The following is a 12276-nucleotide window of genomic DNA, read 5'->3' on the forward strand; positions in this document are numbered from 1 at the left end:
ACCTTGAGTTTTGGATTGTAGTTCACCTACATCCAGAGAGCACTGTGGACTCAAACCATGAGGGATCAGGACCAAACTTGGCACTAATACTCAATATGCCCAAAAATGAACACTGGTGGGGTTTTGGGGAAATAAATATTTGAGAGTGTAGTTGCTGGGATTTATAGTTCACCTACAATCAAAGAGCATTCTGAATCCTACCAATGATAGAATTGACCTTGAGTTTTGGATTGTAGTTCACCTACATCCAGAGAGCACTGTGGACTCAAACCATGAGGGATCAGGACCAAACTTGGCACTAATACTCAATATGCCCAAAAATGAACACTGGTGGGGTTTTGGGGAAATAAATATTTGAGAGTGTAGTTGCTGGGATTTATAGTTCACCTACAATCAAAGAGCATTCTGAATCCTACCAATGATAGAATTGACCTTGAGTTTTGGATTGTAGTTCACCTGCATCCAGAGAGCACTGTGGACTCAAACCATGAGGGATCAGGAGCAAACTTGGCACTAATACTCAATATGCCCAAAAATGAACACTGGTGGGGTTTTGGGGAAATAAATATTTGAGAGTGTAGTTGCTGGGATTTATAGTTCACCTACAATCAAAGAGCATTCTGAATCCTACCAATGATAGAATTGACCTTGAGTTTTGGATTGTAGTTCACCTACATCCAGAGAGCACTGTGGACTCAAACCATGAGGGATCAGGACCAAACTTGGCACTAATACTCAATATGCCCAAAAGTGAACACTGGTGGGGTTTTGGGGAAATAAATATTTGAGAGTGTAGTTGCTGGGATTTATAGTTCACCTACAATCAAAGAGCATTCTGAATCCTACCAATGATAGAATTGACCTTGAGTTTTGGATTGTAGTTCACCTACATCCAGAGAGCACTGTGGACTCAAACCATGAGGGATCAGGACCAAACTTGGCACTAATACTCAATATGCCCAAAAGTGAACACTGGTGGAGTTTTGGGGAAATAAATATTTGAGAGTGTAGTTGCTGGGATTTATAGTTCACCTACAATCAAAGAGCATTCTGAATCCTACCAATGATAGAATTGACCTTGAGTTTTGGATTGTAGTTCACCTACATCCAGAGAGCACTGTGGACTCAAACCATGAGGGATCAGGACCAAACTTGGCACTAATACTCAATATGCCCAAAAGTGAACACTGGTGGAGTTTTGGGGAAATAAATATTTGAGAGTGTAGTTGCTGGGATTTATAGTTCACCTACAATCAAAGAGCATTCTGAATCCTACCAATGATAGAATTGACCTTGAGTTTTGGATTGTAGTTCACCTGCATCCAGAGAGCACTGTGGACTCAAACCATGAGGGATCAGGACCAAACTTGGCACTAATACTCAATATGCCCAAAAATGAACACTGGTGGGGTTTTGGGGAAATAAATATTTGAGAGTGTAGTTGCTGGGATTTATAGTTCACCTACAATCAAAGAGCATTCTGAATCCTACCAATGATAGAATTGACCTTGAGTTTTGGATTGTAGTTCACCTACATCCAGAGAGCACTGTGGACTCAAACCATGAGGGATCAGGACCAAACTTGGCACTAATACTCAATATGCCCAAAAGTGAACACTGGTGGGGTTTTGGGGAAATAAATATTTGAGAGTGTAGTTGCTGGGATTTATAGTTCACCTACAATCAAAGAGCATTCTGAATCCTACCAATGATAGAATTGACCTTGAGTTTTGGATTGTAGTTCACCTACATCCAGAGAGCACTGTGGACTCAAACCATGAGGGATCAGGACCAAACTTGGCACTAATACTCAATATGCCCAAAAGTGAACACTGGTGGAGTTTTGGGGAAATAAATATTTGAGAGTGTAGTTGCTGGGATTTATAGTTCACCTACAATCAAAGAGCATTCTGAATCCTACCAATGATAGAATTGACCTTGAGTTTTGGATTGTAGTTCACCTGCATCCAGAGAGCACTGTGGACTCAAACCATGAGGGATCAGGACCAAACTTGGCACTAATACTCAATATGCCCAAAAATGAACACTGGTGGGGTTTTGGGGAAATAAATATTTGAGAGTGTAGTTGCTGGGATTTATAGTTCACCTACAATCAAAGAGCATTCTGAATCCTACCAATGATAGAATTGACCTTGAGTTTTGGATTGTAGTTCACCTACATCCAGAGAGCACTGTGGACTCAAACCATGAGGGATCAGGACCAAACTTGGCACTAATACTCAATATGCCCAAAAGTGAACACTGGTGGGGTTTTGGGGAAATAAATATTTGAGAGTGTAGTTGCTGGGATTTATAGTTCACCTACAATCAAAGAGCATTCTGAATCCTACCAATGATAGAATTGACCTTGAGTTTTGGATTGTAGTTCACCTACATCCAGAGAGCACTGTGGACTCAAACCATGAGGGATCAGGACCAAACTTGGCACTAATACTCAATATGCCCAAAAGTGAACACTGGTGGGGTTTTGGGGAAATAAATATTTGAGAGTGTAGTTGCTGGGATTTATAGTTCACCTACAATCAAAGAGCATTCTGAATCCTACCAATGATAGAATTGACCTTGAGTTTTGGATTGTAGTTCACCTACATCCAGAGAGCACTGTGGACTCAAACCATGAGGGATCAGGACCAAACTTGGCACTAATACTCAATATGCCCAAAAGTGAACACTGGTGGAGTTTTGGGGAAATAAATATTTGAGAGTGTAGTTGCTGGGATTTATAGTTCACCTACAATCAAAGAGCATTCTGAATCCTACCAATGATAGAATTGACCTTGAGTTTTGGATTGTAGTTCACCTACATCCAGAGAGCACTGTGGACTCAAACCATGAGGGATCAGGACCAAACTTGGCACTAATACTCAATATGCCCAAAAGTGAACACTGGTGGAGTTTTGGGGAAATAAATATTTGAGAGTGTAGTTGCTGGGATTTATAGTTCACCTACAATCAAAGAGCATTCTGAATCCTACCAATGATAGAATTGACCTTGAGTTTTGGATTGTAGTTCACCTGCATCCAGAGAGCACTGTGGACTCAAACCATGAGGGATCAGGACCAAACTTGGCACTAATACTCAATATGCCCAAAAATGAACACTGGTGGGGTTTTGGGGAAATAAATATTTGAGAGTGTAGTTGCTGGGATTTATAGTTCACCTACAATCAAAGAGCATTCTGAATCCTACCAATGATAGAATTGACCTTGAGTTTTGGATTGTAGTTCACCTACATCCAGAGAGCACTGTGGACTCAAACCATGAGGGATCAGGACCAAACTTGGCACTAATACTCAATATGCCCAAAAGTGAACACTGGTGGGGTTTTGGGGAAATAAATATTTGAGAGTGTAGTTGCTGGGATTTATAGTTCACCTACAATCAAAGAGCATTCTGAATCCTACCAATGATAGAATTGACCTTGAGTTTTGGATTGTAGTTCACCTACATCCAGAGAGCACTGTGGACTCAAACCATGAGGGATCAGGACCAAACTTGGCACTAATACTCAATATGCCCAAAAGTGAACACTGGTGGAGTTTTGGGGAAATAAATATTTGAGAGTGTAGTTGCTGGGATTTATAGTTCACCTACAATCAAAGAGCATTCTGAATCCTACCAATGATAGAATTGACCTTGAGTTTTGGATTGTAGTTCACCTACATCCAGAGAGCACTGTGGACTCAAACCATGAGGGATCAGGACCAAACTTGGCACTAATACTCAATATGCCCAAAAGTGAACACTGGTGGAGTTTTGGGGAAATAAATATTTGAGAGTGTAGTTGCTGGGATTTATAGTTCACCTACAATCAAAGAGCATTCTGAACCCTACCAATGATAGAATTGGGCCAAACTTCCCACACAGAAACCCCATGACCAACAAAAAATACTGTTTTTCCTGATGGTCTTTGGTGACCCCTCTGACACCCCCTTGCAACCCCTCCAGGGATCCCGACCCCCAGGTTGAGAAATGCTGCTGTATAGGAACGGCTAAGACCATGGAACGGTTGCAGATTTGAACAAGAAAACAAGTTTTTATAATTTTTATTGTTATTGCTTTTACAGTTTTTAAATGTATTATAATGTGATTTTTTTTGCTTCTAACCGATGTATGTATTTTTATATGGCATCTAATTGTGCCGATTAGTACGCCGCCCTGAGTCGCCTTCATAGAATCATAGAATCAAAGAGTTGGAAGAGACCTCCTGGGCCATCCAGTCCAACCCCATTCTGCCAAGAAGCAGGAATATTGCATTCAAATCACCCCTGACAGATGGCCATCCAGCCTCTGCTTAAAAGCTTCCAAAGAAGGAGCCTCCACCACACTCCAGGGCAGAGAGTTCCACTGCTGAACGGCTCTCACAGTCAGGAAGTTCTTCCTCATGTTCAGATGGAATCTCCTCTCTTGTAGTTTGAAGCCATTGTTCCGCGTCCTAGTCTCCAAGGAAGCAGAAGACAAGCTTGTTCCCTCCTCCCTGTGGCTTCCTCTCACATATTTATACATGGCTATCATATCCCCTCTCAGCCTTCTCTTCTTCGGGCTAAACATGCCCAGCTCCTTTAGCCGCTCCTCATAGGGCTTGTTCTCCAGACCTTTTATCATTTTAGTCGCCCTCCTCTGGACACATTCCAGCTTGTCAATATCTCTTTTGAATTGTGGTGCCCAGAATTGGACACAATATTCCAGGTGTGGTCTAACCAAGGCAGAATAGAGCATGGGGAGCATGACTTCCCTGGATCTAGACACTAGGCTCCTCTTGATGCAGGCCAAAATCCCATTGGCTTTTTTTGCCGCCACATCACATTGTTGGCTCATGTTTAACTTGTTGTCCACGAGGACTCAAAGATCTTTTTCGGGCCGATATGGGCGGGATAAAAGTGATGCAAATAAATAAATAAATAAATAAATATTCAAAGCCAAATTTAAAAAATTATTAACTTAAAAAAGAGAAGAAAGAGTTAGTATAGTAATCAGAATAACTTATGTCGATTTAACTTAGTGTTATAGGTGTAGTGTTTGCAGTGTTTCAATGTATTCTACTTCCATCTTTCATCTTCTCTTAGTTGTACAGACATGTATACTCGTCTCTCTCTCTGATTCTGTACAGTCTGATTGCTGCTTGTTGTTGTCTAACATTTATATGTTTATTGTCGAAGGCTTTCATGGCCGGAATCACTAGGTTCTTGTGGGTTTTTCGGGCTATATGGCCATGTTCTAGAGGCATTTCTCCTGACGTTTCGCCTGCATCTGCAGGCACTGCAGACTCCTTCAACCAGAGAAGTCAGCCATAGCAGAGCACCTGATGAACCAGCCTGGACACAGCATATTATTTGAGAACACAGAAATGCTGGACCACTGTCACAACCACCATGTCAGGCTACACAGAGAAGCCATTGAAATCCACAAGCATGTGGACAATTTCAACAGAAAGGAGAAGACCATGAAAATGAACAAAATCTGGCTACCAGTATTAAAAAACTCTAAAATTAGAACAGCAAAACAGCAGAGAGGAAACAACCAGCAAAACATTTTCCCAGGCTCAGCCAGGCCTTCAGATGCTAATGAAGATGGTCAGCTGAAACATTCACACCTAGCTCCAGCAGACAAGAGTCCCTTGTCCCACCCTGGTCATCATTCCACAGATATATAAACCCCTTTTTCCTAGTTCCAACAGACCTCACTACCTCTGAGGATGCTTGCCATAGATGCAGGCGAAACGTCAGGATAAAATGCCTCTAGAACATGGCCATATAGCCCAAAAAACCCCCACAAGAACCTATTTATATGTTTAATAATAATAATAATAATAATAATGAAGAAGAAGAAGAAGAAGAAATGAAAGCTACTGTGAAAGCAAGCACAAGAGTTCTGACTATACAACTAAACTGCGCATCAATTGACTGTGGCACTCTACACCCAGCAAGGTGACTTGATCAATTAAACTTGTTGAACTATTTAAAAAACAGATACCTTAGCCAAAACATCAGAGGAAGGAATTGGACCTCAGGCATAACTTTCAAACCCCCCATTTTCCAGTAGAGTATTTGCACGAATCCGAAGCACTACAGGTCTTTAGCCTCCTCTGCCAAAGAATGCTGGTGGTTCACCAAGCTATGTATCTTTGAGTCATGACAGTTGATCTGGCCTCAAACTGCATTCATTCTAAAGCATAGATGTACCCAAGGAGATATTTAAGAGTGTTGGGTTATAGAGCAATGGGTGCATCCACACTTTAGATTTAATGCAGTTTGACCCCCCCCCCCCCTTTGGGCTGCTGTGGCTCAGTGCTAGAGAATCCTGGGAGTTCTAGTTCAGTGAGGCTGTGCAGTGCCAGGAGATTTGAAGCTCTTTTTCTTGCACTTCTAGTTTGTATGAATTTATGTAAGCCTTGCATTTGCAATCAGGTATCTTCCCCAGGTTGCAGCCATAGGTCCAGCAACTTGGCAATCATCATTAGAGTCTTTTAGACCCGCCCCTTTCCCCAGAGTTTTGGAGGCAAAGGAGGACCTTTGTTTAGTCTCACTGTTTGGAGCCTAACAACAAGACGTGTGGGCTTTCTCTATCTCACCTGCACAAAGGCTTCACTACTCACAGCTCTGCTGGGGGAGTAAAGGAATAGTTCCACAGCTTTTGCTGGGGGAATACAGCCAGCCTTTGCTGGGGCAACAGGACAGTTCCTACAGCCTTCGTGGAGTAAAACTAAAGGACACCTTACAGCTTGGCAGATCTACAGAAATTTTGTCTGGTAAGGGACCACTCGGGCTATCCATAAAGCAGCTTGGAGCCGGGAGTAGGGGCCTCACGCCAACAAGGCAAAGCAAGATTGCCCAGGGAGGGGTCAGAAGATTTCCCTAAGGAAGAAAGGGACAGTTTACCACCAGTTGCCCGCCATTGATGGGAGATTGAGGAAGCGGCAAAAAAAGCCAATGGGATTTTGGCCTGCATCAATAGGAGCCTAGTGTCTAGATTCAGGGAAGTCATACTCCCCATGCTCTATTCTGCTTTGGTTAGACCACTTGACCTGGAATATTGTGTCCAATTCTGGGCACCACAATTCAAGAGAAATATTGACAAGCTGGAATGTGTCCAGAGGAGAGCAACTAAAATGATCAAGGGTCTGGAGAACAAGCCCTATGAGGAGCAGCTTAAGGAGCTGGGCATGTTTAGCCTGAAGAAGAGAAGGCTGATAGGAGACATGATAGCCATGTATAAATATGTGAGAGGAAGCCACAGGGAGGAGGAGCTTGTTTTCTGCTTCCTTGAAGACTAGGACGCGGAACAATGGCTTCAAACTACAAGAGAGGAGATTCCATCTGAACATGAGGAAGAACTTCCTGACTGTGAGAGCCGTTCAGCAGTGGAACTCTCTGCCCCAGAGTGTGGTGGAGGCTCCTTCTTTGGAAGCTTTTAAACAGAGGCTGGATGGCCATCTGTCAGGGGTGATTTGAATGCAATATTCCTGCTTCTTGGCAGAATGGGGTTGGACTGGATGGCCCATGAGGCCTCTTCCAACTCTTTGATTCTATGATTCTACCTGTTTTCCAAGGTTATAAAGTGTTTAATTCATTTGTTTGAAGATTTAAGCCCAAATAAAGAACTTTGTTGAACTTATCTTAAGCCTCAATAGAACTTTGTGTTGGGAAATCTAAGGGGCCCTTCAGCTGAGGCACCCCGGCGTCCCATTGGGCATACAGAAGGCGCGTCCTGTAAACAGACATTATTTCAGGCCCAGCGTGCGACAGCACAGAGGCAACAAACTACAACTCCCAGATTTCCATAGCATTGAGCCATGGCAATTTAAGTGGCATAAAACTACGTTAAATCACCAATCATGACAAACATTGGCCCCTTCTACACTGCCGTATAAAATCCGGATTATCTGCTTTGAACTGGATTATATGGCAGTGTAGGCTCAGGCCTACACTGGGCAATGTAGATGGGGCATAACTAGCTACTATCACATACTACAAGACTAAATTCAAAGCAAACATACTAAACAAACACATACGTCAATGAACACGCACATACTAATCTACAAACACACATCTAGAAAGAAGACACACTCATTAGGTTCTTGTGGGTTTTTTCGGGCTATAGGGCCATGTTCTAGAGGCATTTCTCCTGACGTTTCGCCTGCATCTATGGCAAGCATCCTCAGAGGTAGTGAGGTCTGTTGGAAATAGGACAATGGGTTTATATATCTGTGGAATGGCTGGGGTGGGGCAAAGAGCTCTTCTCTGCTAGAGGTAGGTGTGAATGTTTCAACTGACCACCTTCATTAGCATTTGAAGGCCTGCCTGCCTGCCTGAGCCTGGGAAAATCCTTTTTCAGTTCAGAAGTTCAAACAGTACAACAATCTATACTACAGTTACTCAGAGTTCAGGCAGAGGAATGAAATAGTCCTTTTAAAATAGTCTTTAAAATATGCCTCATGCCATAAAATGATCAGTCTGCTAATGAAGGTGGTCAGTTGAAACATTCACACCTAGCTCCAGCAGAGAAGAGCTCTTTGCCCCACCCCAGCCATTCCACAGATATATACACCCATTGTCCTATTTCCAACAGACCTCACTACCTCTGAGGATGCTTGCCATAGATGCAGGCGAAACGTCAGGAGAAATGCCTCTAGAACATGGCCCTTTAGCCCGAAAAAACCCACAAGAACCTAGTGATTCCAGCCATGAAAGCCTTCGACAATACATAGACACACTCATTGTCTGTTGATTTTAGGCCTTATTATTATATTTCCTTTAGATAGCGCTATATACTCACAGTATGGACTACTTAACTCTTCCCCTCCCAGGTTACACAGTTCAGCCTTGACTGCAAGCTGCTCCTGGTCCACTCCACCTCCAAAGGGAATGCGCTTGAGAACCCAAATGTCCAACAAGAGATGGAAGAATTGCTCCAAAGGCTCTCCGAGGAGTTTTCGGCCGAGACCTTCCAGCAGATGAAGATCCAGGCCTCCAGCCTTTCCAACCGAAATGGCTTAACGGTGTGGAGGGAAGCTCTGGAGAGATGTCAGGAGGCCAAGCGCACCCTCCAAAGCGCATTGGGGAGATTCAAGGAAGAGAGTAACCAGAGAGAGAAGAATGAATCCTTCAACCCAGTTCCTGAAGTCCATGATTTGGATGGAGTATCAAGAGAACAAGACAGTGAAGTCAAGAACAACAAGGATGGATTTGCAAATGCTCTTGATGATAGCGACCATCCATCTGATGCTGCGCATAACAAGACAGGCAAGGAGAGAGAGGAGACCTATCTTGATTCGCTGGAATATGGTCCCACCAAGAACAATGAGGATGGATTTGCAGGCACCATTGGCATTGGTGACCATCCATCTGATCATGTGCATGGTGGTACGGGAAAGGGGAGAGAGGAGACCTATCTTGACCCCATCTTGGAATACGGAAACCCTGAAGCTCAGGATTTGGAGGCAGAGATCTCCGATGGCCTCCACGTCTCAACTCACAGCTTGCCTTCCATGCTTCCTGACCTCTCCCCCAAGACCTGTGAGAAGCTGCCCTCCACCAAACAGCCTTGCGCCTCCATGCCGGCCAGAGGTCGCAACCGCCGGAGGACCGAGGCGGCCCAATACTTCCAGCTCTCCAGACACGAGAGCTTTTCCTCAGAAGATGCAGATTCCCAGAACTCTGCCGAAGACACCTTGGGGTCCAGCACCTTGTCCATGGAGTCTCCAAGCGCCAATGCGTCCTGGGCCCAGGAGAAGGCTTTGGGCATTCTCTATTTGGAGAACCACAACGTGCATTGCATGCCTAATGCAACCACACAATGAAACCAAAGAGCGTTGAGTCTCAAGTTCCACAGGTTCGAGCATTTCAAGGTTTGGGTTGCTGTGATTTTTTTTGGGCTGTCTAGCTTTGTTCCAGCAGCATTCTCTCCTGATGTTTTGCCTGCATCTGTGGCTAATGGTATCTTCAGAGGTCTGTTGGAGGTGAGGCAAGTGGAGTGTATATATATCTGTGGAATATCCAGGGTGGGAGAAAGAACCCTTGTCCATTAAAGCAAGTGTGAATGTTGCAATTAGCAAGCTTGAATAGCATTGAGTATGTCGGGATTAATTTAGTTATGTATGTGTTTTAAATGCGCTTCTATGTATTTCCAAGATGGATTCTACTGTGTATTAGAAATGCTGTGCAGAATGTTTATTCCATGAGGCTGTGATTATGTGACCTTGAGAGATAAGGTTTGCTCTTGCTGGGAACAGAAGGGAGTAACCGGTCTCAGCAAGAAGAGATTAGCAGATGTGAAGAGACTTTCGGTTTTGACTAGTTCCTGAATTGTAGCTCGCTGTAGTAAGACGTGTCTATTGAATGTGCTTAGTAAACGTAGTTTCTTTTGTAACTCAAAGCCTGCAGAGTCCTTATTTTGTAACACAGTGTTTGCTGATCTAGCAATCCTTCTGCTGTGCGCCACCAAACTCTGACAGAGTAGCTTGCAGCTACAAAGTCAATCAGCGAGGGTATCTGCATAGAGGTAGACTGAGATTTGTTGCCTGGAAGCATCCTCTATTTGGGAAGTGTCCACTGGCCCTTGGTATCAGGAGTTCCCGTTTCTGAGTGGTGTTCTTTATGTACTGTCTTGAATCTGATGTTTTTTAATTCTCTAGATAATCCTCGCTGATTGACTTTGCAGCTTCATGGCTACTTAATGCTAATCAAGCTTACCAATTGCAATATTCAACTTGCTTTAACAGACCAGGGTTCTTTCTCTCACCCTGGACATCATTCCACAGGTATATATGCACTCCACTTGCCTCACTGCCAACAGAACCTCTGAAAATGCCTGCCACAGATGCAGGTGAAACATCAGTAAAGAATGCTGCTGGAACATGGTCATACAGCCTGAAAACCTCACAGCAACCCCGTGATTCTGACCATGAAAGCTCTCAACAACACACAAGGATTAATGTTTTCCCATTACACTATGTAACTAAATTTGAAAATGTTTCTGTTCTTGATTTGAAAGTATTATTTCCTATTTTATTGTGCGGTCCTTCCTTTGAAAGTCGTCATTCTACTCAAAAAACTTGTTTTTTTGTGGCTGTCACAAACTGTGTTGAATTGGTTGAGACTCATCTATGTGCAAATGTGCATTGGAACCCTCTTATTCCATATGTTTTTTTTCCTTAATGTAAACTTTTGGCCAAGATCCTACATTGGTCCTTTGCAGTGTGTGGAATTGCACATTAATTGTGCTATGCAATTAGTATAGTTGTTGTTCAGCTGACCCAAGGTACCAAAAGTGCAAGCGAACAGACAATCAAATACATGTGTTCATCCATGTACAAACGAATGGGGCATCACTGTGCAATACGTAATATGGCATATATGCTCATAAACATTCCACATGTCTTTGCCGTGTGCATCCCATGTACAGTGGTGGCCCATGTGCAATTCTATGTTTGCAACCTTGCAAAAATATTTTCCGTGTCAGGAGCGACTTGAGAAACTGCAAGTAGCTTCCCATGTGAGAGGACTGGCCATCTGCAAGTACGTTGCCCAGGGTATGCCCAGATGTTTTGATGTTTTTACCATCCTTGTGGGAGACTTCTCTCATGTGGCCGCATGGGGAGCTGGAGCTGACAGAGGGAGCTCACCCGCACTCTGCCCGGATTCAAACCTGCAACCTGTTGATTTTCAGTTCTGCTGGCCCAAGGGATTAACCCATAGCGCCACCATGAAGACGAAACATGTGCAACTTATTGCATAGCATGTGTGAGATACCAACAAGATTGCAGTCTGTATTTTAATTTTTTTCATGGATGTACATGAGTCTGAGATCAAGGGTCTGGAGAACAAGCCCTATGAGGAGCGGCTTAAGGAGCTGGGCATGTTTAGCTTAAAGAAGAGAAGGGTGAGAGGAGATATGATAGCCATGTATAAATATGTGAGGGGAAGCCACAGGGAGGAGGGAGCAAGCTTGTTTTCTGCTTCCCTGGAGACTGGGATGCAATGGAACAATGGCTTCAAACTACAAGAGAGGAGATTCCGTCTGAACATGAGGAAGAACTTCCTGACTGTGAGAGGCGTTCAGCAGTGGAACTCTCTGCCCCAGAGTGTGGTGGAGGTTCCTTCTTTGGAAGCTTTTAAGCAGAGGCTGGATGGCCATCTGTCAGGGGTGCTTTGAATGCAATATTCCTGCTTCTTGGCAGAATGGGGTTGGACTAGATGGCCCAGGAGGTCTCTTCCAACTCTTTGATTCTATGATTCTGAGTATTGTTGGTGCAC

The 12276-nt window shown here is 43.7% G+C and overlaps 1 protein-coding gene across 1 annotated transcript in view; it reads left to right on the forward strand.

The window, feature by feature from the left end:
- Positions 1-11467, forward strand: part of KIAA1755 (KIAA1755 ortholog) — a 78133-nt gene extending 66666 nt beyond the window's left edge. Inside the window, exon 14 of the mRNA XM_067468294.1 lies at positions 8829-11467. Within this exon, the coding sequence (XP_067324395.1) occupies positions 8829-9821 (993 nt within the window). The 3' untranslated portion in view covers positions 9822-11467. The remainder of the gene's footprint in view (positions 1-8828) is intronic.
- Positions 11468-12276: the final 809 nt, after the last annotated feature.

This window comes from Anolis sagrei, chromosome 4 (assembly GCF_037176765.1).
Source record: "Anolis sagrei isolate rAnoSag1 chromosome 4, rAnoSag1.mat, whole genome shotgun sequence".
In the NCBI taxonomy this organism is placed as follows: Eukaryota; Metazoa; Chordata; class Lepidosauria; order Squamata; family Dactyloidae; genus Anolis; species Anolis sagrei.